We start from the raw sequence: 25,964 nt of genomic DNA on the forward strand, positions 1-25,964 counted from the left end.
GACAGTGTCACTTCGCCATCTAGTGTTGAAATGAAGCGCAATTATACTGTTCGATTTTTCATTTTCGCCCCTTCAAATAAACCTCTTGAAATGGCCATTAATCAGGAAATTATAGTTTTTCGTAATTTACTTACCAATATATTACAATGTGTTATGTAGTGGTCAATATAAATAATTTTCATAATAAACACTAGATACCACCAATATTTATAGGCGTAGTCCCCCTCCTGTCCATTTAGGGGCAGTCTTTCTGCTTTCATCAAACCACCAGAAGTGACAGTAGAGCCAATATGGCAGCGCGCATGGTTCAAATACAAACGTGAAGGTCTTTTTCGCTTGTACGTGAACGCATATTATCCCACTTGCTGGTAATGTGAATTTTATTTTTAATTTTATTTTATCACAATCAAATGTATCGTTTGTTTTAAATATGTACCTGAAGCTGCTTATTAACCATCGTTATATTAATGTGCTATATGCATGCTACGATGTATTATTATTATTATTATTATAATTATAACTACCTTTTCTTTAAATAGTTCAATTCTTTTAACAACTGTAACCGTTGTAAACTAACGTTACTACTCAATACTTGAGTTCTACTGTTTCATAATGTCAGTCACTTATTCAAAAATTTAATTAGCCTAGTTTTCCCACTATTTACTAACGTGACCACTGATATCTGCACTTATATTTATATTTGCATGTACTAAATATGTGTAATGTGTATTATGTGATACATCCTTTTTTTCTTCTTCTTCTTTTAAAAAAAAGTTTTTACAGCCAGCATTCTTCAAAGATAAACTGGAATTAAAACAGCTCTGGTCATTTGACTATGTAGCCCTACACCTGTCATGTAAAAACGTTAACATGTCAGTCTGCACTTTCATTTAGAAACTCTTCTTCTTCTTTTTTTTGTCCTTTCAGACTCAAAAGTACTTTTTGGTCTCAAATGTTACTGGGGGTGGGATTAAAGGGATAATTCACCAAAAAAATAATAATAATAATTTAGTCACCCTCAAGTTGTTCCAAACCTGTATGAGTTTCCTTTCTTCTGTTGAACACAAAAGAAGATATTTGGAAGAATGTTGGTAACCAGACGGTTGACTGCACCCATTGACTTCCATAGTATTTTTTTTCCTGCTATATAAGTCAATGGCTACTGTCAACTTTCATTTTTGGGTGAACTATCCCTTTAAATGTATTATTTTTATTATATTAACTGGAATATTTCCATTAACCAGTAACGCCAGAGGTAACACCATATGGGTCATTCCGTGTCAATTCAACAGGAGGTCCCTGGCTCAAATCTTTGATTTTGGTAATATTTTTCCTGTAGACAAACATAAATAGTGATGTAAGCCAACATATTAAATGTCACAGGTGTAGTATATTTACTGAGTAATCCACTATTTTGTAGAGGGGTGGTCAAAATGACAATTTTCACCTGAGATTTGGAAACAAATTACAGGAGGGTTAAAATGACTTTAGAAAGATGGCAGCATCATTATTTTATTTTTGCTCAGAGATTGGTAAGTATATTAGATAAAAAATCTATTGACTTTTGCCATCTTTGTTTCTTTATATTCCAATAGTGACCGTTCTAAAAAATGGCAAAAAGCACTGCTTGTGTTTTTCTGGCTCAAGTTTGCATGTCTGTAATGCCTTTAAATCTTGTGTTTTTCTAGAAGCTCATTTGCATATAACATACCTGTCTGAGTGCCATAAATATACTTTTTCTAAAGTTTGCATGCCTGTAACTCAAGATATCTTTATCCCAAGATAAAAGTATATTCAAGATATATTATACCCTTCTAGATTATCATTCTTAATAAACTTTTCTTTTAAAATCTTCAATTTTAGGGCCTTATGTAGTTCAGTCCCATAGACTTATGCAATGACAAATAAAGCTTGAATTGAATTGAATTGAAGATATGGGGGTCTTTTCAATGGTCAAGAAATAAATGTAGATGTAGATAGAACTTTTTAAACAGCTAATATTTATTATGTTTAAAGAAAAATGTCTGACAAACAAATACTGAAACTAGAAATCTTGTTTCCCTCTATCAAAACAATTGAGTGCAAAATACCTCTCTGAGTGCCAAAAATAAAAATCAGAAGTTTACATGTCTTTAATTCAAGAAGTGTTAAAGATATCTTATTGCCATTTTAGAACCTTTTTTCTTATGAAACTTTTCTTTTGGAATTTTAATTTTTAAAGCCCTATATGGTTCATTCTCATATATATAGGGATGTCAATGCGGTAACGTGCAGTTACGATACTGCGTATTTGAACTCTTGGTAGCTTCAGAAGCTGTTAAAATGAACAAAAATCCCATCTTCCAAATATCCCTAAAACTGATTCATATATATATATTTTATTATAAATCAACTTTTGAGAGTTAATCAACCATTTTCAGACATTCCACTTTACATGCAATAAATATCAGCTGTGTGTGCAAAGTGAACCACATTTTGTTTTCAATCACTGAAAATTCAACAATTTGAATATGGAACTGCTTTGAGAAAACTAAAATGAAGATTTCAAAAGAAAGGTTTTTTTAGGAATAAGAATCTAAAAGGATATTAAGATATCTTGAATAGTTATAGAGTAACAGGCATGCAAGCTTTGGAAAATGAATATAATTATGGCACTCAGACAGGTGTTCTATGCAATTTTGTTGATTGAAAAACACGAGATACATTTCTAGTTTCAACATTATTTGTTCTTCAGATATTCCTCTTTAAAAGAAAAGTATTATCAGCTGTATGCAAAGGGACCCACATTTGGTTTTTGACCACTGAAAATGTGTAGACTTTACTCATGGAGCCACATTAAGATCTCCATATCTCTGGGATTGAACCATTGAGGGCCTTTAGAATGAAGATACCAAAAAAAAGTTTAAGAACCAGAATCTTAAAGGACTTTAAGATATCTTATATACTTCTTGAGTTAGACAGGCATGCAAACTTTAAGCAAAAAAACACAAGAAGTGCTTTTTGCCATTTTTTAGAACTGTCAACTTTGGCATATAATGAAACAAAGATTTCTATTGGCTAATGATGTAACTAATAGACCTACCAATCTCTGCGCATAAATAAAATAATGATGCTGCCATCTTTAAGTAATTTTTACCCCCTGTAATTTGTTTCATAATCTCAGGTGAAAATGTTCATTTTGACAAAATAACAAAATTTGACAGTAAATATAGACCTGTGACAATTAATATTTTGGCTTTCATCACTATTTATGTTTGTTTTTCTACATAAAAAAATATGAACAAAATCAAGAATTAGAGCCGGTGAAGTTTCCCAAATTTGGTTGATTTGACACGGAATGACCCATATAGTTTTACTCTAGTCAAAGTGTTTTTTATATGTTAGTGTTTATGATAGGGTACTTCTGTGTCGTAGTAATGTAATGTTAATCAAGAATACATACATCTGAAAAGTCAGATTCTTATGTAGATAACATTTTCTGAGGTGAGTCAGAGTGACAGATTGATTTGTGCAGGAGTGGTAGCATAATAGTCATCATTAAGTGTAAGTTGCGATAGTCTTCTTTCTTATTGTGATGTGGAACAGCTTTTAAAACAAGAACAAATGTTGGGCAGGTCTTGATTTTGTCCATTAGGAATTGATTGGATTGTTGTTGTCTTGCTATTGCTGTGATGTCATGATGATTGACAGGTTGTCCCGCCTTCACACCAGTAAACGCATCATCAGAGAAAACAGGTCGGTTAAAGATTACGAGGGCACATTAATAACTGTCACTGTCCCGCTAGCGGGACAAATACATTTACTTCAATATATTACTATTAAATCCTAATTTAATCATGACAAACTATATATTGTTGGAAAGGTCTAAGACTCCTAAATAGATATTTTAGCGCTGTTTTTTTATTACAAATGATGTAGGAACAGTAATATATGAATTTATGACGAGAGTGCACCTCAAAAAAATCCACATCATTACAGGAGTTTCTGACCTTTGTCACAAAAAGTTGACGCACACACTTTTAATAATTGAAACTTTGGTTTTTAATGCTAAAAGTTCATAAAAGTTCATAATAAAACAATCTAGTATTTGTAAATTAAAAAAAGATAAAATTATATTTAAAAAAGTAAAGTAAAAAGTCCTCTAAAAAGTATAATATATATTATATATATATATAATTCTTTTTTTAATTATTATTACATCACATATTTTAGTAGTTATCATAAATTAGGTATCAATTGAAAGCTTACAAACTCAGAATTCATCCTGTGAAAACCGTTTTGAAATTGGACGTTGCGTTACCATAGAAAAGGTATTTTTTATTAGGCTCCTCCCCTTTTGGGCATCATCTTTCATAATTTATTATCAAAACCTTTTCTAATCTTGACAAAACACATAGTCAGAAAGGTCTGAGTCTCAAGGTTCCATATTTAGTGGCAGAAGTGATATTTGGATAGAAATTTATACATTTGTTACAGCAAAATGCATACAATTAAATTAAATGGAATTCAATGGCACCCGGTGGCTATTTCTGGTATTACGCCTAAACAAAATCTCATGGGAACTTCAATTTTTGTGATATCAACTTGAAATTTGGAACACAACTTGGTTAGATACATAGCTTTCATTTGATAGTAATTTTATAGTAAAAAATATTTTGTAAAATATTTATTTTATATTAAAAAAATATATTAATAAAGTATATTTGATTTACTGTAAATTTAAACTTCCATAACTTTTTCATACTTTAATTTTTTGAAGTGCTTTCACTTCAGTAATAATCTGCTGATTGTTTTCTTTAAAACAAGACTAAACTTAGGTCACTTAGGTCTATATTCCAAAGCATTCTTGAATTACAACGATTTTAGTTTTTATAGTGCATTTTAATGTCCATTATCAAAAAAGGGAGGGGGGGGGGGGTTAAGGGGTTAATAAAAATGTGCATGGATAAATAATTTAATACATACTACAATATTCCATAAAATAATAACAATTGTCAATTTTGATTTCATGATGACTTTAAGGGTCTTTGCTGTAGGTTTAGTTCATAGATAGCATGCCTGACATCACACAGAACACAACTGAACAGCTTCTGACTGGGTCATTATAAGCCCTTGTCCCCAGATTAGATACTATTTCTGCCACCAATGACTAAATGATATTGTACCTGTCGTTCTGGATATTCTTCTGAGGGATCTGTTAGGAAAAAAAGTGACTGAAGTCTATTTAGGATCATTTAAATTCGATCTTAACAGTTTGTGTGCCGCATTTTAGAGCTGGTTGCTGTAAAAGACTAGATTTTGCCACAGTATAGGAAACATGCAAACCTGTTTTGTGAAAGGACCTGAGAAAGTGCTCAGTGCTGTTGCTCATTTTACATGCCAAGAGAGGCTTTTCTTAAAGACATTCTGATGGTCAGAGAGAGAATGGAACGTGATCATTCAAAACTAAAATGGAACTATTTTTAGAACACTAACATTCTACAGTTTACCTCTGGGTAAAAAAAGGAAAAATTGTGAACTATAACTAAACTAAATTCTCTGAAATTAGTGCTAATTTGAACCATAACATTCCCACATGATGATTATTTTGTTTTTATATTTGTTCATTGAATCAAGTGCTGATGAGTGCAATAACGGCATTATATTTGAGTGTTCCCACTTTTTTCTAGTTTGCTGTTGTAAATTAGAAGGTATTTAGCTTTTTGCTGAGGTTATCACAAATTGCACTCTGCGGTGTTGTCAAGAATCAATATGCACCTGGAGGGTATCAGAGGAATTGAGCAGAGTTCTGAAACACCAGCCTGCTCACTAATTGCGACGTCTGTTGCACCATTGTTTGTTATTGAGAGGAGAATAACAGAATCTCAGTTATGCATCTTGTTCTCAAATCATTTAATTGCTTATAGAGTGCAGAGCACATGTTTTCCTTCACTGTTGTAACCTTTTTCCAAAAGTCAATCTTCCCATTTTGTGCAAAACGCAAGCTGGTCGAATAAACTAAATCAGTTTACCACTCATTTCTGTTATGCATAAATGTTTTATATACTTTCCTCCTCATTTATTTTCCAGCTTTTGTCTACTTTGCGAAAACGACAATTGCTTGTTCAGCAGTATTCTAAATGGCTATTCTTGCCTCAACAAACATGTTTTCCCATGTCTGCAACTTCAATTTGTCTCAAACCAAAAGCAGATATATCAAGAGAGTTAGAATCCAAATGAACTGGCTGGCTTTCAAAAGCCGGCCTGTAAATCTATATATGTAAATGTGAAACTGCAGAGGGAATGATTTTGAGGTTCTTAAATCACTTCATAAAGAGAGTCCTGTCTCTCTTTGTGATCTTAAATCAGGAACGATGTAGCCCTGCTAATGCCATTGAGTCCCTTGAGTTTCATTTTCCATAAACTGGGTTTTATCTCTTTGATCTGATGTTTGAACAGAACAGCTGTAGGTATGAGGTTTTTCTTGTACTATGGCTTTCTCTGAATTTCCATTAAGATATTAATTCTCTTTACTGAGTCTAGGGATTTGTTTTTTTGGCTAATGGACAAAATGCTCCAAAAATAAATAAACAAACCTGGGCCACATTCGTCTATTGCTAATGATATATTGTGCTATTTTCCAGTGCAATTTAAAATCCCAGAAGTTGGCATTACTTTTTATCAGTGTTATGGCCAAGATACTTCAGTGTAAAACACTGCAACTATTCATTTTCAGGTGCCAATTGTTTGTATACCTTAATTATTCTGTTAAAACAATGCAGAAAAAAAATCAAATAGCACTTTGGCTATAGATTAATGAGTAGGATAGTAAACAAACAAATGTGAATGTACTATGCAATAATGTTTCAGTGTTTTCAGGAAATTATATTAGCCTAAAATCTTTAATCATTTTATCCTAAAAGGCAAACAAAGCTTTATTTTCACAGATTAAGAAATAGCAGCTGAGTCTGTACATTTTTATGACTCAATCATGTGTATAAATAAATATATTTTTAAGATGTTTGATTTTTTTAATATATATACATGAAAATCTGTTATTAAAATATCAGTCAAATGTAAATAGGGAAAATCAATTCATGTTTATATTATTTAAAAACACAATTTTAAATGTTTTTTGCTTTCAAGGAATTCATATTTTCATTCAAGAAGGATGCATTAAAGGAAACAAAATAGAAAGAAAAAAGCAGTCTCTGCAAAAATATTAATATTAAGCAAAACTGTTTTCAACATTGATATAACAATAAGAAATCATCATATGATTTCTGGAGGATCATGTGAAACTGAAGACAGGAGTAATGATGCTGAAAATTCAGCTTTGTCATAAAGGGAATAAATTACAAAATATTGAAATCTTACCAACCCCAAATTTCTGGCATTTCTTATTTACAAATTGTAATGATTCAAACAAAACGTTTTTCTCCCCCAACCCCCCGAAAACATCAAATATTATTCTCAAGCCATTTAATCTAATTTGGAAAGCTGATGAGTGCTTCAAAGCAGTAAACACAGGAAGCACAGTGAACTTTGACAGAAAATGCCTGCAGTCCATATGCACTGAATTTCTTTTATTTCATGTATTTCACATCCCCATCACGTCAACAGAGTTGCTTTAAAAGGGAAAAGAAATTTCATGCATGTTTCTTCAAAACAGTCAGACACTGTTATTTTCGGCACCAAGTAACCCCCCCCCCCCCATCCCCCAAAACAGTAAATTGGTGCCAAACTCATTGTTCCAAATAAATTGCTTCAATTCAACTGAGGATTGTTGATTGTCCTCTTTTGCTTCTGAATATGTTAAGATACTTGGACCTCCTGCCAAAAAGTAGAGGTTTACCAGCAGCCCAACAGTCCCTGACTGCCTCTTAAATTGATTCAACATGCTTTTTAAAACAGCAAAAATATGTTTGGAGAACAGCATGAAATAGAACGGCGAAATGAAGGGCAGTATGTGATTGGCATTTTAAAGAAAACCCAGAAAGTAATTTTTAACGCAATGCATTCACACAACTGGTGATTGCCGAGCCTATATCTGGTGGTTCTGTTCTCCTTAGATATCCTGTGTATTCTGAGATCCAAGACATTTCAGTGCTTGTGAAATCCTCTCTTTGCTTGTCTCCTTGCGCGCACAGATGCAAGGATTAACTTGGCATTAAAACCAATGGCGCGTTACAACGTGTGGCTAGCGAGGTGTTTATTTCACCTCTGTCCTCATCTCCCTTGCATTTATGAATATATATAAATAGTGAGGTTAACCTGGGAACAGAGCGCTGTGAATAATTCAGAGAATCTTGTTTTCACCTGGGTTGAACAGTCACAAAATGGGTAAAGTTCTACCGTCATATTTGTAATTGGCTGTGCTGTTGTCTGGCGAATGGCGTTTTATTCCATTTGGTTTGTATCAGATTATAGGGTGTGGTTTTTATGAGTCATGCTTCCCCATGCACATACATTTCAGGCCATTTCAACCACTCAACTAATTGATTGAATCATGTAATTGAATTTAGTCTTGAATGGAAAAAACAGGTATTACCCTTTCGCCCTTTGCGTGAGACACTAAATCTGTGCGTTTTGGTTCTTGGTGGCTGCCGTCCAATCTTCTCCATCGACCCTTCCTGATGTAGACCCGTAGAGCGCTAGCTAACTGTAATGGATCAGCAGAGTGCAGGGAATTGTTGAAGGCAGCCAAGCACAGAAGCTCCTCGAGTGCACGACGCACATGTGCTTTTATCCCTTATCTTTGAAGGTCCTGAGGTTTCATAGCACTTCGTCTCGCGACTGTCTTCACATACAGCATCTCGAGATAAGGCCACTGTGCACTCCTGGGAGAGCTTTTATGGATCATAGAGCTTTTGTGTAACTCACTTTTCAACCTCTGGACATGTATTGATTTTTTTGTCTTGAATTTTTAATGAATTAAGGAGACTTCAATAATTACCTTTCCCAACAGGCAAAGGGGACGGACAGACGAGTGGCAGGTCAGACACATAGACAATATGTCTAAGATCTCTAAAGCGGCCAAGGCAGTGAAAAAGTTGGATACTGGAGGCGTCATCAGAGCGATTGTAAGGTCTGGACAGGCGGCTCCTGGGCCTCCCCTGGGCCCCATTCTGGGACAGGTAAGCTTTTAGACCTCTCGGTTTCAGCATCAATTTCATTTTCACTTCATTATTTTATTCTTTATTGTGTTTATGGCCTTTGTTATGACTGTAATGCAGTGATTTTCAACCGGGGGATGAGACTCACTATAGAGCCCCTCAGCAAGGTTCCAAGGGTGGGAAATTTTTACAAAAAGACAAAACGAGCATTAAAATCCGTTAAAGCAAATAAAAATAAAGACTATTTATTTTTTAATTCACCCCCTCAAAAACAGTTTTTTTTGTTTGTTTTTTGAGCAACCATGGTTCTCACTGGAAAAACTGGACTATACGAGGTAGCCTAATTCAGGGTTCGTACAAGGTGCTTAACATGCTTTAATGGATTAGTTCACCTCAAAATGAAAATTTCCTGATAATTTACTCACCCCAATGCCATCCAAGATGTTCATGTCTTTCTTACTTCAGTGGAGTTTTTTGAGGAAAACATTTCAGGATTTTTCTCCACACAATGGACTTTACTGGTCACCATCATGTTGAAGTCCAAATCAATGCAGTTTCATAGGGCTTTAAAGTGCTTCAAAGGTCTCTGCACGATCCCACCTGAGGAATAGATTCTTATCTAGCGAAACGATCTGTAATTTTCTAAAAGAAGGAGGATCGGGGAGATTTTCATTTTGAGGTGAACTAATCCTTTAAGTACTTGAATTTTACTTTTTGAAATTTAAGTCCTGGAAAACCCTTTAAAACAGCCATATTTATGAAAAGGTACTTGAAAAGAACTTGAACTATTGAAAGGCAATATATGTGAAATTTAGTGTTTAATTTTATCCATAAAACAATCTTTTCACACAAAATTAAGCTGCAGCCCATCTGATATAGATAGAGAGCCATTTTGGTTTGAATCATGAAAGCGATATTGTCATAGTATCCTTCCAATGGTTAAAGTTACCTGGAAAAGACATTTTTCTTTTTTAAATCTATCTTAAAACTCCATTGTCATTTTTATAATGAATATAATTTTTTTAGTTATGCCAATCTTTAATATATTTTATCATTTACTCTACCTCAAGTTGTATGAGGTTTTTTCATCTGTTTAACACAGAAAATGATATTTTGAAGAATGCTGGTAATCAAACAGTTGACGGTAGCCAATGATTTCCATAGTATGGCAGTCAATGGCTACCATTCAATTCAAATTTATTTGTATAGTGCTTTTCACAATACACATTGTCTCAAAGCAGCTTTACAGAAAGTGCATTTCGGAAATGTACATAGAAAAATACAGTTAGTTAATCATGTATTAATTTATGGCATAACATATCGCCGGCTTTGAGTCGTCTCTTCAAAAGGCGTCGAGTCGTCTCTTCACAGGCGTTGGGGCATCTGAAGTCTCCGTGAGAGGCTGGATACAAACTGGAGCTGACGAACGCTATTTACCTCGGGACTAGCGTCCCGAGATATCAGCAGAAAGGCAGATGGGAAATAATTAGCATAGCTGATGTTCATAATGTTAATGCATTCGAACTGATTCAGCAGTAGTATTAAAGGTTAAGCATTAAGTGAATGCTTGGTTAAAGAGATGCGTCTTTAATCTAGTTTTAAACTGGGACAGCGAGTCTGAGTCTCGAACAATATCAGGAAGGCTATTCCAGAGTTTATGAGCTAAATGTGAGAACGCCCTCCCTCCTTTAGTGGACTTAGATATCCTAGGAATGACCAGAAGCCTCGAATTTAGTGATCTTAAAAAACGCGATGGATTGTATGGCGATAGAAGGTCTGTTAAATACACAGGAGTTAAACCATTTAGGGCTTTATAGGTCAGTAGGAATACTTTGTAATTGATACGTAACTTAATAGGTAACCAGTGTAGAGATGATAAAATAGGTGTAATATGATCATATTTTCTTGATCTAGTAAGAACTCTAGCGGCTGCATTTTGCACTAACTGTAGCTTGTTTATTGAGGATGCAGGACAGCCAGCTAATAAAGCATTACAGTAATCTAGTCTCGAGGTCATGAATGCATGAACTAACTTTTCTGCATCAGAAACAGATAGCATGTTACGTAGCTTAGCAATGTTTCTAAGGTGGAAAAAGGCTGTTCTTGTAATATATGAAATATGATTTTCGAAAGTCAAGTTGCGGTCTAGTATAACACCCAGGTCTTTTACTGTAGTGGATAAAGTAACCGGACATCCTTCTAAATTAAAGTTGTATTGTAAGGGATTTTGTGGGTAGTTTTTTGGACCAATAAGTAGTACCTCCGTTTTATCTGAATTTAATAGCAGGAAATTACATGTCATCCAGCATTTTATATAATTTAGACACTCTGTCAATTTAGATAAGTTAGTGTTTTCATCTGGTCGTGATGAGATATATAATTGAGTGTCATCAGCATAACAGTGGAAATTAATTCCATGTTTTCTTATAATATTACCAAGTGGCACAATGTATATTGGAAATAGCAGAGGGCCTAACACCGATCCCTGCGGCACTCCATAGTCAACTGACGTTATCTTTGATTTTTCCCCATTTAAACAGACAAAATGGTAACGGTCTGATAAGTACGATCTAAACCAGCTTAATGCCTGTCCCTGAACACCAGTGTAGTTTTGTAGTCGATCCAAGAGTATTTTATGATCTATAGTGTCGAACGCAGCGCTAAGATCGAGTAGAACTAGTATTGAGATACAGACTTGGTCAGAAGCTAAAAGTAAATCATTTGTAATTTTAACTAGCGCAGTTTCTGTGCTATGATGCGGTCTGAATCCCGACTGGAATTTTTCATAGATATCATTTTCTTGCAAGAAAGAGCACAATTGAGCGGAGACAACTTTTTCTAGTATTTTAGACATAAATGGAAGATTTGAGATGGGTCTGTAATTTGCTAAGTTATTTAGATCTAATTGCGGTTTCTTAATGGGAGGTTTTATTACTGCCAGCTTGAATATTTTTGGAACATGACCTAAAAATAAAGATGAGTTAATAATATCAAGAAGAGGCTCTTCCACTACAGGTAACACTTCTTTCAGTAGTTTAGTGGGTATTGGATCTAATAAACATGTTGTTGGTTTAGATGCAATGATAAGTTTATTTAGCTCTTCCTGTCCTATAGTTGTAAAGCGTCAATTGATATACCATCAATTGTTTGGTTACCAACATTCTTCTTCTGTGTTAAACAGATGAAAGAAACTCCTACGGGTTTGCAACACCTAAAGGGTAAATGATGACAGAAGTTTAGATTTTGTGTGAACTATTCCTTTAATCTTTATCTAGTAAATCATGAAAAATTGGACAAAGCCATGTGACATTAATGGCTAAAAAGAGTGGGAACCCTGAATAACACAGAGTGCTGCAGGGATGGTTTTTGTAGACCAAAACCAGGAACCAGTTTGCATTTTTTAGCACATCCGGTTACATTGTCTTGAAGTCCATGTTTCTTTGGTTAAATGTCTGAAATAAGGTAAGTGGTTAAAACAAGCTCAAGATCGTTTCATTCACGTGTGTCAACTCTACACATTCTACATCGTAAAATAGATCATAAATACCCTTGTGATGTTTTTAAAGCATTTACTGTCTCAAAAAATGTGGTTACTGAAAAAGTTGTCGAAGCTTAATGGTAGTGATACTGAAGTCGTGTGACTGTGGTATAGTTCAGTTATAACCTTTGTTTAGCTTTTTACTTCTGGCAAATGTATTTAAGCTTTGAAATTTATAAAAGTTGTGTTCATTTGTGAAAATTATCATGATGAAAAAATCATGTATGAATCAAACTGTTGCTGGTTACAGAGGTTATTTTCTGCAATAATCCAAAAGCCAATGGAAAAATCTTATTTTTTCGTTGAGGGAACAAGGGTAATGCCAACTTCCGGGATGGCCTATAAAAAAAACACAGCTTTGACCATTTCAAGTTCTGTCGTCTTCTGCAGTAGTTGAATGCTTAGAATGAAAATCTGATTTTATATATTTTACTACATCTTTTTTTATCTCTTGTTCACAGAGATCTGATGTTTCTCTAAAGGTTTTTCTCCACCACATAGGGACTGTCATTTAGTCAGAAGTTCACACAGGCTTACCTCTGCTCTCATATGTAAAGCACATTCATAACTAACAAGCTAATTACAGCTGTAATGATGTCATTACAGTCCCTTGCCCATCATGATGATAATAAATGAGACGCATTGCAATGAGCCAGTGCAAGTCAACCTGGCCTCCAGAGTGATCTTGCCTTCTGAAGAAAGCTGTTATGAACTAAATATGAGGTGTAATGAGCATCAGTCAAGCAAAGCAGCACCATATGTCCGTGAAACACGCATAGTCGTGTGTTTGTGCATGTGTCTACACGTGCTCTTGTCAGCTCTGTTTGAGCTCTGCCATCTTTGGCTCTACTTTTATGTGTATTAAACTGTAAATAAATTGCAGCCAGCAGGCCTTCAGCTTACAGCTCTGGCCCTTTAATCTTCCCGCTTTCTCCCTTCTTCGTTTTTTCTCTCGTCTGCCTAACCATCCCTGACAGGGTAAGCGCATAGAGGTAGGCTGTCGGCCAGGGGGCAAATTTAAACAAACGAGAGAAATAAAAGAGGGAGTTCTGGAGGAGAGGGGGGAAACTGACAGCTTCTGTGGAGGAGAGTAATTACAGTCCAGGGAGAAATTAACTCAGCCGGATGGAGGAAAGAAACAGGCACGGAATAAAAGAGGGACGTGCAAGACAATAGTTCTAGTGTTTACGTCGAGATCAAGGGAGGGAAATGGGTGAATTTGTGAAACACGTCCTTATCACATTTCACTCCATAATCAAAAGTAAATCGTTATATTTATGGACCATGCAATATTTTGCATTACAACATTGTTCATTACAATTAGAGGAATAGTTCACCTGAAAATTATTAACTCTTTATTCCCGTCCATCCATCCATCCGATTTACATTTTAAATAAATGCTGTTCTTTTGAACTTCTATTCATCAGAGAATCCTGAAAAAGTATCAGTTTCCACAAAAACTGTTTTCCACGCTAATAAAAAATAAATGTTTCTTGAGCACCAAATCAGAATATTAGAATGATTTCGAAAAGATCACGTGACACTGAAAATTCAGCTTTGCCATCACCGTAATACATTTTCAAATATATTAAAACAGAAAAGTTATTTTACATTGTAATAATATTTCACAATATTACTGGTTTAGACAACAGATTTTAGAATGGTTTCATTGCTTTTAGCTGTAGTATTGTATTGTATTTTGCGATGCAGAATTTAGAGAATGTTGTAATGTGCTTAAAATAATGTCAATTCCAAATGCAAAAGTGTTATTTCATTAAGCAAACTACTTATTTGTTTCTTTTGATTTTGGGGTGAAATATGACATTTTACTCGAATAATAAACATGTGCATGTGTCTGACCTGCTAGTTCTGTTCTTTTCACTGATTTCTCTTCATTACTGGCAAGCTGAACAGTTACAGTGAACATAACATGGAGGGTGTGCATTTAAAATGAAGAGAGTGAGAGAGATGAAAGGCTGAGGAATGGCATTCTGGTCTGGTTCATATGTCTGATATACCTCTGAAGCTAAATCTGCTTCAAGTTGAACTGCTCTCTGTAATTCAATTAATTTAGCTAGTCTTATTTTCAGCATTTGTCATCCAAGTTTGTCCCCTTTTACGTTCTGTAAATATTCCTTGTAAATCATGAATGAAGTGCGGTATAAGCTCTTAGCGGTTTGAAAAATTAGTCCCATTTCAATTAATATGAGTAATAACGGTTTATTAGAGCAAGGGTGGGGGGATTGTAGAGGGCTTTAGAGGCTGCTGATGGAGAGGGAATAATGCCCAACCCCCCATAATCATAATCCGCACCAGGATTAATTATCTATCACCACATCAGAATGTCTTTCCCTAACATCATACTCCTATGTACAGCTCTGTCATTGGTAACCACAATGGGAAAGATGCTTCAGTTCATGCTGTGGTAAATAATATGATGCATTTAAAGGTGGAGATTGGTGAGCTCTCACTGTCCATTCTGTGTACACATGTCTGGTGCTGCACACAGAAGGGTCTAAGTCTGAGACAACATTGAGAAACTGGGATTCAATAATCTGAATATAAACAAAGTTTTAGGATTTTGAAAGATTGCTTTTCATGCAGTCACTAAAGCAAAAGAAGGATACAACAAATACTTGAAAATTAATGTGATTGTTTTTAAGTCAACTTTTGGCCTGAACTTGCTATGATGATAATATAATTTGTAATGACAATTTTTTTAGTATAAAAATGCAAAATAGAAGCATTTTCACTAGTGGTCTCAGACATTTGGACTCCACTGTATGTAATTGTGTGGAAAGTTTTACTGTTTTAAGTGGAGATTGGCAGATACTTTCATTATTAGTTGATGGAGGAATGGATTCATTTGTTTGTGAAGATCAACCATAAAATTTGTGATTTAAATGAAGTTCTGTCCCACATCATTTTTTAAATGTTGTAATTGTTTGACAGGTCTCCACAAATTTACTGTGGAGCGGCTTCTGTCTCGCATGTCAGACCAACAGATTATAGGTCTAGCTGCGTCTGAATGGTAGAGGCAGGTGTATATTAAACATTTTTATTACAGAGTGTAATATTAACAGTGGTCATGCTTCACAGTACATGGTTTAATTCAAGTCTTTGATGAAAAATAAACAAGATTTACAATATTAATTGTAGCTCTTTAAAGAAGGCACTTAGATAAAACAGCTTCAGCCTCATCATTTTGTCTGGGAGCTTCACACCACAGTAGGCTACTCGTGTTTGGCTTTACAAATCATCAGTTGTTCAAACTACAAAGTGTGCTAATACGATAAGTTATCTCTGCTAATCTTGTGAAAAGCACAGAGACTCCAGGGATGGTTATGTGCCCATAAATTCCAGTTGCTGGCATATTCAGGGCTTTTCCGTGACCTCTAGAGCTCGTGGGAAATGTAAGCCGGTCCCAGAGAGGTCTCGGTGGGGTCCAGGCTGACGTGAGAGAGTGAGTGGCTGTGTCCGTGAGTGCGTGAAAGCGTGTGATAGCGCGTGGAGGACGGCACTGGAGATGTGCGCTCTTGCTCCTGCTCCGTAGCTTGTTCCGAAACCGCACCTCGAGTCTGGTTTCCAGTTCCTGTGGCGGCCCCTGTTCCCTGCATCCCTCTGCAGCCCTTTCTGTGCCTCTCCCAGGCGGAGCTCAGCTTTACTGCAAGAGCCAGCAGGTTTTTCCCCAGGAACACCGTGGACACCCGTGGGTCCCTGTACCACAGCATCCCCACCCCTCTGGGCACGAGCGTGAACACATTAATGGTCACCAGACTGAGCCATGGATAGATAGCCTCCTTTCGTGCCATCTGCAGCCCAGGCAGCGCAGTGGCACCCAGCTCTGTGAGCGACACGCACGGCAGTAACAGCAACAGCACGTAACAGTAAAAGAACACTATACCCTCAACCCAAAGAGGAACCCCTACGCTGCCCTGTACCTCCCACAGCCCAGCTTGCAGATCCAACACATCAAGCAAGTCGACCACCACCCACAGAAGTCGGCTGCGCACCTCCTGCTTCCTACGGAGGGGAGTCATGTAATCAGCTCCTGTCAGGATGAGGAAAAGCGAGGGCAGGCACACCGAAAGTAAGAGAGTCAGAGTCTTACGGGCGAGAGGATCCGGGGGTCGTCTCTCCTGTCTGTAATTCTGACACACAAAGAAAAGCTTAAGTTGCAGCAGCGAGAGGAAAAGGAACCAGAGAGCATTGGCGAAACCCCGACGGGGAGAGCGAGCCTCCGAAACCACACCAGCAGAAACAAAGCGGAGCGCCAGCAGGAAACACAGGTCACCGAGTGCGACGGCAACACAGGGCCATACTGCAGGACGGGCTCCACTTCGAGGTCCCAGCATGCTCTGCTCCAGCAGGTAGAGGTCGACCACGGCCATCGTGCTCACTGTCACCAGAGTAGACACGCACACCTGGGGCGAGGGCAACATGCTTGAAGTAGAAGGAGAAACAAGGACATAGTCAGACTCTGATGGCTCATTAAGGAAAGAGATGAGGATGGTTTTAGAGGTTATATTCTTCATTTCCTGATAAGGACATGAGCTGCATGATTATGTTCTATTACAAGACTGGAGTATACAGAGAAATGTGCCATTTCTGAGTGAATTATATAGCCATAAATCTTCAAAGCCTTTGATGTACATGTCCATAATACTTTAAGGCAGAACAGTCCATATTTATAGACTGAGCAAATTGCATGATTTTTTTCTACAATGTGCAGGTCAACAATAGACTATTCATACTCTCCCTCGATACCTCATTGTTTAGCAATTTTTAAATGGGAGAGTTTTCCACTTTTATATCGAAGGTTGCTGAATGTGTGTACCGAAGGTCTTTCTTGATAAATCTAGTTTGCAATCCTTGGAGATTTTACGACTCATGGCATTTCAAAGGCTTGTTTAGTTTACAAAGCTGGTGACATTGACAGGATTAGTAAGATGAGGTTTCTGGCAGTGCTGAGTATAAGATTTTGCTTGTTTGAGACAGGGCTTTATGGTGGCCAGGGTCTTTTTTCATTTCTTCCAAAACAAGCACATCTTTCTGCTTTCAATCTAATTTACGTTTCCCAATTGTTGCCTTGAATATAATAGAATATGCCAGAATCTCTTTTTTTTATAACTTTCTAAATCTGATTTCTTAACTCATGAAATTTTAAGTCCTTTCAACTTTGGAAGTGTTATTTGCATAGTATATAGCATTCATGTCAACTTTTGTTCCCTTATTAATTATATTGAAGGGAACCAAGGCACACTTTCAAAGCCTCTTTTCCTCGTGGGTTGCTTTCCATGCTGGTTTTGTCACATATTGCAGTATTTAATGGTCTTTGGTTTCAGTATGAAGCATGACATGATCAAGTCTGATTCTCTGGCTCGTTTTCTTTGGCCTTTCAAGTGCATTGGCCACCTGCAAAATGGCGACACTTAATCTTAATACTGTCTGAAAGGTGTTGTCATAACACTGCATACTGATGTTGATTTTATTCATGTTTCCTCAAGCCATATTTCAGCAACAGACAGTGTAAAACTGTGGTATTGATTAATGTAGAGAAATGATTGTGGGCTTTATGGTGAAATCGAAACCAGGCCTTCTCAGCCGAATGAACTCCTATGCACTATAGCCATCTACTAACCATTTGTGTCTGGTGTGGAATGTCAACACCTCAGATAGATTGACTCTTTTTAATAAGAAAGTCATTACTGTTGAGGACATACAGGGGTGTCAACAGGATTATTAAAATACAGGGTTTCAACATTTTGTTTTATTGGATTTTTCTTAAATGTTATAACTACATAAAATAATAGTTTACACAAAAATGGTTTGGAATGGCAAGAGGGAGAGTAAATGATGACATAATTGTTTTGGGTGAATTATCCCATCACAACTCTTGCAACTTTTAAAGACCCATTAGGTATACATGTGGATACATGTGGGGGTCTAAATCGTGTAGTGAAATGGAAATTGAATGGGGTGAGAGAGGGACAGAGAGAGCAAGATGGTGATTCATTCCCTTGGCTTTTTACAGACCTAATAAAGTGTTACGGCATGATGGTAATGGTTCATAAATAAGCTGAGGGAAATGAAGAAGAAAAGAGTGACGAGTATAACACAGAAAGCAGGCGACCTGCTCTGGGAAAAAAATAGATGTTTTGTTGAAGTGTTGATGAGAATGTGAATGGAAATATATTCATAGCTTGGGACCTGTAGAAATTAAACACATTAAGTGTGCAGGAAATTAAGGGAGTATGTTGGTAAATGACCTAGAATGATTAATCTTCTGTGAGCTCTGTGGAATGAAAATGGAGTGTGCGTCACTAATATCTGATTTTGACTGCAGATCTTATTTTGTATCTCTGTTACTGATTTTCTGCTTTGGAATTCAATTGAATCCAATAATCTCAGACTGAGTGTTGAATTTAGGAGAAGCCACATGCTCCTGAAGAAAAATGCTTCAGCACAGGACACATCTTTCTTTTTCAATCAGAAAAATGATAGAAGACAGTTATTTTAGGACGTAAAAGGAATTGAAACCCAGAAGGCTTGCCTGCAGGTGCAGAGCTTATCTTTTGACTCCACTGTCAGCACATAATTCATTAGGTTATCAAGTCACTTGGATGATACAGTTTTTTTTTTTTCAAGCACATCAATAAAGACTAGACTTCAGTACTGACAACCAGTGCATCCTTAACTATAAGTAGCCTAATTGCTTAAGGCCACAGGTTACAGTGCATAATTTCATGCAGTTTTGCTTTGTAAAAATGTGTGCTTTGATCTTCGCTTTTATTTACTACGTCAACAAAAGATGTGCGATGTACAAACACTAAATTCTTGCGTCTTAACTAAGCGATTTTATTTTTATTTATTTTTTTGTTAAAAAGCAATATAGGTCAGTTGTTAATATTTAATGTATTATATTGTTGTAATCGAATGATCATGGAATTGTCTAAAAGCAGAAATACAGAAAAACAACAGAATAATTTCTCCATATTTGTTATCGTTTACACAAAAATAACCTATCGATCATTAATGTTTTCAAGTGTAATTATTTGAATCACAGTTGTTTTAAAGTGATGTGACCAATAATAATAATTTTAAAAATAATATTAAGCAAACAGTTTTAAAAAAACAGACGTTTCTCAAAATATATTTTATGTTCTAGACGAAAAAACGTCATTGGCCTACGTTTGGAATGAAATAGGGTGAATAAATGATGACAGAATTTTGAACTATGTCTGTAATGTTTTATAGAGTATAATAAGGAATGTAATGAAGTAATGTAATGTACGACAATGTAAGGAGAAATGTAAAAGCTTCTCATAATTAACACTCTAAAGTGATGGTCATTATTAATGGTGTAGGTTAAATATAGTGTGATGAATATTATAAATGTTGAATTGCTGTGTGCAAGTGCCCATAATCTCGTCTAGCTCTCATTCTTGGAGATGCTCTCTTCTGGACTCATGCCACATACCCTCATTTACGAGTAAACGACTGAAAATGTTCGTCGGTAATGTGCCATTGAATCATTCCCACACAGAGAATATTATCACAGTGAGAGCATCAGTGTTCGCGAAATAAATGGCATCATCTGTCTTGATGCTTGTAAGTGTCGTGCTGCTGCTGCTACTGCAGTACACGTGTGATCATCAGACCTGTGCCACTTCAATATTTCACCATATTGCGACAGGTGTCATTGAATTAGGATACACATCCGAATTGGCAAGGTGTCAGTCTCACCAGTGAGCTCGGTCAGCAGCGAAACGATGACATCTAAAATATTTGAACTTTTTGGACGGCTGCATGAATAATTGAACATCAAGTTGCAAGACAGCTCAACTTCATGTTAAGCAGGAATGGATGAAGTAGAGAGTGTATTTACCCCACAGCATGAAGACTTCACAGAGCAGTCTCAATCTAATGACCAGCGCAACCCTGCAGGCGTCAAGACGATATTATCTGAATCCAGTGTCCGAAATCGCGCCGTTCCTCCAGTAATAACACTGTACTGCTTCTCAACCAAACTAAACGTGGAAAATAATCCAGAGAAGTCAACCACGTCACGCTCAAAGGCTACATTGTCCATAATCGACGTGTAGTTTATTCGGGCGAAGTGATGAGGAAAGCAAGCCTTTCTGTCTCCTGACTTTCTTTGTCGCAAAACCCTTATATAATCGGCATGGGGTCTATTCCGTTATCTCGACTCGAGCAGGCTCCTTCCCGGTCCATAAAGACTCTCAGGCGGCTGCGATGAAGCTTTTTGCGGGCTGAGCAGTAGAAGTCGGTCAGAAGTGCGTTACTAACTGCTGACTCTGTAACTGAAGCCGTTTTTACGAGTACCTCGACGTCGTCTTCATACTTCACAAACGAAAGGGCGCGAAAGAACGCGTCGCGAGACAGTTTATGATTGCAGTGTGTCATTTGTAGGCATCTTACGTGCACTTGCACCCCTCCCTCCGATCGCTCTCCAACTCTACGCTGCTTAGTTGCTTATCTCTGAGCCTCTTGGATTTCACTTCAGATAGCAGGCGGGGATATTTGAATGGCCTCGTGCATATTGCGAGTCACCATCCGGATGGGTCCGTGCTGTCAATTACTGATGCTAGTGCAATCATTGCTATGATAATTACATTGTTCTAGCCTGGAGGAGAAAACAACACCCCCGATGTCCCTGCTGTTAGCGACGAATGAATGTGTGGTGTGAGATGAACTAGATGGTGCTTTCAGATTGGTTATATGTCATTTTAACAAATACTTAAAAAAAAAAAAATCTAGAATAACTAATTGCAAGGACAGTCCCCTGGGTTAAATGCCTGGCTGAAGACGGGTGACTGTTCATGCATTGCATAGATTGCAAATGAGCTGCAGTCTTTGTATTGTAAGCATTGATCTTTAAAGGTGGACCCAGTATTTTTTTTAATCTAAGTTTTTTTGAGGGATGAATAGGCCTACATTTGAAAATGAAAAAAAAAATGTCCGCGTAAAAGCTGATTTAAAAAATAAATAAAAGCGGATTTATTTTTTGGTCACAAAGACCTATACTCCCATGCTAGGTGGTTAGCATTGTCAATTGAGTCCCTTTAAAATGAGCAAATGTTATACTGTACCTGCCCGAGATATTAACATTTCTCATGCTTATGTTTTAAGATAAAAAAAAACATTTTGTCAGTATCCTGTGTGTTTTTATGGGTGCAGTTAAGTCCCAAATACCACCCACGCCTAGAAATGTTTTAACTTTTTTGCAACTTTAGGGGCCAATTATGAGAGTATTTGTTCCCTGAAGAGACATTGATCTGTTTGGTCCTGAATGGAACAAGTTTTTCGATGTAGTCTGCCAATTCCTGTGAGCCAAACAATCATAATTCTTGACATATCACACCCTAAACATGTCTTTCTAAATAAGACATTTGTTAGAAATAATGATTTCTTCAGGGGGGGCTGAAAAAATATGAAAAGCTTAAAAATGAAACAAGCTGTGAACATATAATGTTTGCTATAACAACAGTGCTATCTGATTTGACATGCACTGACTCAATTAAAATAGACTGTGTATTTTTTCCAATGATGTAGGAGGAAACATATTAATAAGTTTGAGGTATCTGCTCTTGCATGAGCACCAGTATGACTGGAGATTGAGCTGAATCTCATTATCTGTTAAATTTCTCCCTCAACTGCTCTGACAGGACAGTTTCCACTCTCTTTATTGAAATCAAAGGTTGTATCTTTTCTTCACAATGTGCACCTCATCTATTTATGGTGAGGGGGTCATCTCTGAGTTTTAATCAGCCAGATGGGAAAGAAAGGCATGGATGGCAAAGTCATCTTTCTTGTCACAGTCCGCTATACGCACCATTGGTTTCCAGACATTTTCATTCCTTGCCTTCAACATTTTTTCGCCTTTGTTAACTCCACCCACTACTCCACTCTATCTCTCCATCTCTATTGCCTCCTCTCTCGTTGAAGTGGTTGAAGGTCACTCTGATCTGGCTAGATTTCAGCTCGGAGGAAGTGAGAGAGGCGGAGAAAACGAGACAACAAAAGTCCAGCAGTGCACAGTCAACACTTTCGCCCCCATAAAGTTGGTAAAGACTTCAAAAAATGCCTTTTGGAAATGCTGCGGGCCTGATTGGTGCCCCAGGTGTGCACTGGCAGAAGCTTCTCCCAAGACATTTCTCACTGCATCCATCTGCTACGCATTAGAGCACTTAGCTGACACCACACATGCTCCAGCCACAGCAAAACAATCCGTCTTACTGACTGGAAGATTCTTGCAATGAGCGCTCCGTGCTGTTTTTGATCATAAATCCGCACCTTAACTTCCTGCTTTTGTCTGGAACTTAAAATAGCTATAAATCTTACTATCAAAAGAAACCCTGGCGAACTGATAATGATACTCGGTTAATTATCAGTCTTCCTTATTAACCGACTGGGATGTTGCAGTGCTCTGATAAGATAAGACATCCTCTGATGCGATGTAATTGTCTGAAGAGTGGGTCTGAGGAATCGAGCTCTTTCCTTCAATAACATGCGTTTAATGAAATCGTTTCACATTTGCTGATTTCCATCAGACTTTGGACATTGGAACAGATACGGTTCCCTCAAAGCATTTATAATCCTTTTTAACTTTTTCTATACCATATAGCCTCATGCTGTGTCTCAGACCTTCACCCTGCATTTTATTATCTGTAAATGAATAAATCTGTTCTGCTTTAATAAACTGATTTCAAGGCAACAATCCGCCATAATCAAGGACGGAGTGGTTCTGCAGTGAGGCTGCAAACTCATTTAGAGGCGCAACATGTTATTTTTGCTTCCAACTGAAGTAGGTATAGCTATCAATATTGGCTTTAAAACTGCACCGTAAAATTGACCCGAAAATAATGTGTCCCCAGTAGCACGTCTCGCCCTGTAGCATTCGCATTGAATGCATTAATCATCACGCAATATACTTAAAAAAGAGAGTGATGTGTTTTTAAATGTGAGTGATGTTACAGGGGAATTTGGGATGATCAAAGATAAAGCCATTAGCCATTCTGACAAACTTTTATGTTGGCGTTCCACAATGTCTGATGCAAACATTCTGTGATCGCTCGTGGCTCAAGCAAATGGCTATTAATTCTCTATGCACCCACAAATAGGACCCTTCCCTGTACTATGCCTTGTCCATTCCTCTCCTGAAGTCTCCAACTACCAGACGGGCCAGAGTGTTTGGAGGGTATGAGGCTAATCAGCTGTATGACGCCCTTATGGGGAAGAACGTAATAAAATGGGAAGAGTTCAGCACATTAAATTAGGGAAGGGGAACTGGAGTAATTAATTAGAGTGTCTCACACTGCAGAGTTTAATTAACCCCTTGTCTACACCTCCCACCTCACCCCCATCCTTCATGACGCTGGCGTGGGCAATGAATTGCCCGTCCTTGGGTGCCAGGGGCAATTAATCCTGCCTGCTGCCCCGAGGCCACGTCCCCTGTCGTGCTTGTGTACACACGCCCTTTTTTGCACTTCTGTTTCACTCACTGTTACATATCAGTTCACACAAGGAAGGAACATGCAGTGCCGTGTCCTCTAAATCTTACACTGAGAGAGCCGTCTGAAAGAAACTGTTACGCTCTCTCGCTCGCTTTAATTATTCATCTCGTTCTTTCTCCGTTTTTACTCTTTATATCCTTTTGTTTTGTATTGTCTGTTATGTAGAAGTTGTATTGTCTGTTATGTAGAAGGATGGTCCAACCTACAATAATAATTCACTCATCATTCTGTCATCATCTGCACACTATCATGTTCTGAATCTGAACCTGTATGACTTTCGTTTTATCGAGCACAAAAGGAGAAATTCTGAGTTTTTTGTTCTGTTAGTCACACAGAGCTATCGGAAGACTGCATGAGACCGAGACGTAGAATATAACGCACAAGTCGTACAGACACTAATGCAGTGTTGTTATTGTGAACTAAAAGGAAACTATTAAAAATGTTTATATAAGTTTAAAAGCTTAAATACAATAAAATATGGTCTGGTTTCACAGACAGGGCTAAGATTAAGCCAGGATTGGAATGGCACTGAGATATTTTTAGATAATGTCAGAGCAAGTTAAAACAGCTCAAACATACATTTTAGTCCAGGACTAGGATTAAGCCTTGTCTGTGAAACTAGACAAATAAAAATTATGAAAAACTTAAACTTAAATGATAATTCGAGATGTTTCTTTGGCAATTAACTGAAATAAAATAAGTTGAAGTTTTCTAAATTTACTCAAACTAAAATTGAGATAAATTTGGCTTGTAAAGCCAAATGAAAATATATATTTATTTAAAACTAATAAACTGCAAATATACAAATAAAAGCTAATTCAGAATATCAATAAATACTACAATGGCAGTCGGTATAAATAATAAATAATAATATTAATAATATTAATAAATAATACAAAAATAACACTGCTTTAATGAAACTTTTATGGTGCTTTTGTTTGATTTTTGAAGCTTGAAACTTCCAGCTCCTTTTAATTCTATGGAAAAAAACATGGAAAACTTATTAGGTGTTTTACAGATTTCACCAAAGTCACACAATGCCATTTAGAATGACATAAGAGTGAATACATAATAAATTATGACACAATTAAACATTGGTGCTCTATTAAGTGCCTCATTTTGTTGTAATTTATTTTTTATATATCGGTCCCCAACACTGATTAGGTCTTTTATCCAACAGCTTCTATCCTCTTAACTGACCCATACAATGTTTTGTTCCTTATATGAAGTGTTAACTATTTTAATTTGCTTAATTTCTTATTCATGCATTTAATTACACAGGTTTTCACTTAGTTGGAAGTCACACTGTCCTCTAATTCCTTCTCCTCAGAGGCTTTGCTGTAAAGTGATTGAACCACTTGAACCCACCACTGTGCTTCTTTTCCATTTTTTTTAATGGAATGAGCTCACAGCCCTCACACATACATTCTTTATTCATGCCGGTCCCCTATGGCTTCTCCATACATCAGCGCTCTGAAGCCTTTCACCCTCTTTTGTGAAATGGACCTCCTGAATGTTAGTATTGATCTTCATTATTGTTCTCAAAGGGAACAGACTTGAACATAACACTGTTCTTCTCTGTCCTGCACTAGAAATATACACATATGTGTGCTGTATTATTAGAAGCACTTATATATGTGGCCTCTTACTTCAGCTTTCTGAAACAACGGGTACTTTCCCGGTCTGTTCTCACTCTTTTTGTCATTCATCCATCTCGTTAAAAAGAATTGCTGAAGCTGAAAGCTTACTTTATAATAATGAAACAAATGCAAAGTGGGATAGCTGATGAAAAGA

At 36.8% G+C, this 25,964-nt stretch overlaps 2 protein-coding genes across 3 annotated transcripts in view; one reads left to right on the forward strand and one right to left on the reverse strand.

Moving 5' to 3' along the window:
• The first annotated feature begins 249 nt into the window (after positions 1-249).
• The window catches only part of mrpl11 (mitochondrial ribosomal protein L11), a 36,167-nt gene continuing 10,452 nt past the window's right edge, over positions 250-25,964 (forward strand). The window contains exons 1-2 of the mRNA XM_077236102.1: positions 250-368; positions 8,948-9,116. Coding sequence (XP_077092217.1) covers positions 8,994-9,116 — 123 coding nt within the window. The 5' untranslated portion in view covers positions 250-368; positions 8,948-8,993. The remainder of the gene's footprint in view (positions 369-8,947; positions 9,117-25,964) is intronic.
• On the reverse strand, positions 11,041-21,401 carry tmem265 (transmembrane protein 265). 2 transcript variants are annotated; one of them, XM_077236101.1, is made up of 2 exons: positions 21,076-21,401; positions 11,041-17,076 (listed from the first exon to the last, which is right to left on the reverse strand). In XM_077236101.1, the coding sequence occupies exon 2, from the start codon at positions 17,073-17,075 to the stop codon at positions 16,029-16,031; it is 1,047 nt and encodes a 348-aa protein (XP_077092216.1). In that variant the 5' UTR covers position 17,076; positions 21,076-21,401; the 3' UTR covers positions 11,041-16,028. The 2 variants fall into 2 exon arrangements, with proteins under 2 accessions (XP_077092216.1, XP_077092215.1); XM_077236100.1 differs by having other exon boundaries at positions 20,522-21,401.

Source organism: Siphateles boraxobius, unplaced genomic scaffold (assembly GCF_051911475.1).
Source record: "Siphateles boraxobius isolate OS27281-9 unplaced genomic scaffold, OSU_SipBor_1 2, whole genome shotgun sequence".
In the NCBI taxonomy this organism is placed as follows: Eukaryota; Metazoa; Chordata; class Actinopteri; order Cypriniformes; family Leuciscidae; genus Siphateles; species Siphateles boraxobius.

Bases quoted from the DNA above. Each gene is read 5' to 3' on its own strand.
- tmem265 (XM_077236101.1), bottom strand. From the start codon at position 17,075: ATGTTGCCCTCGCCCCAGGTGTGCGTGTCTACTCTGGTGACAGTGAGC.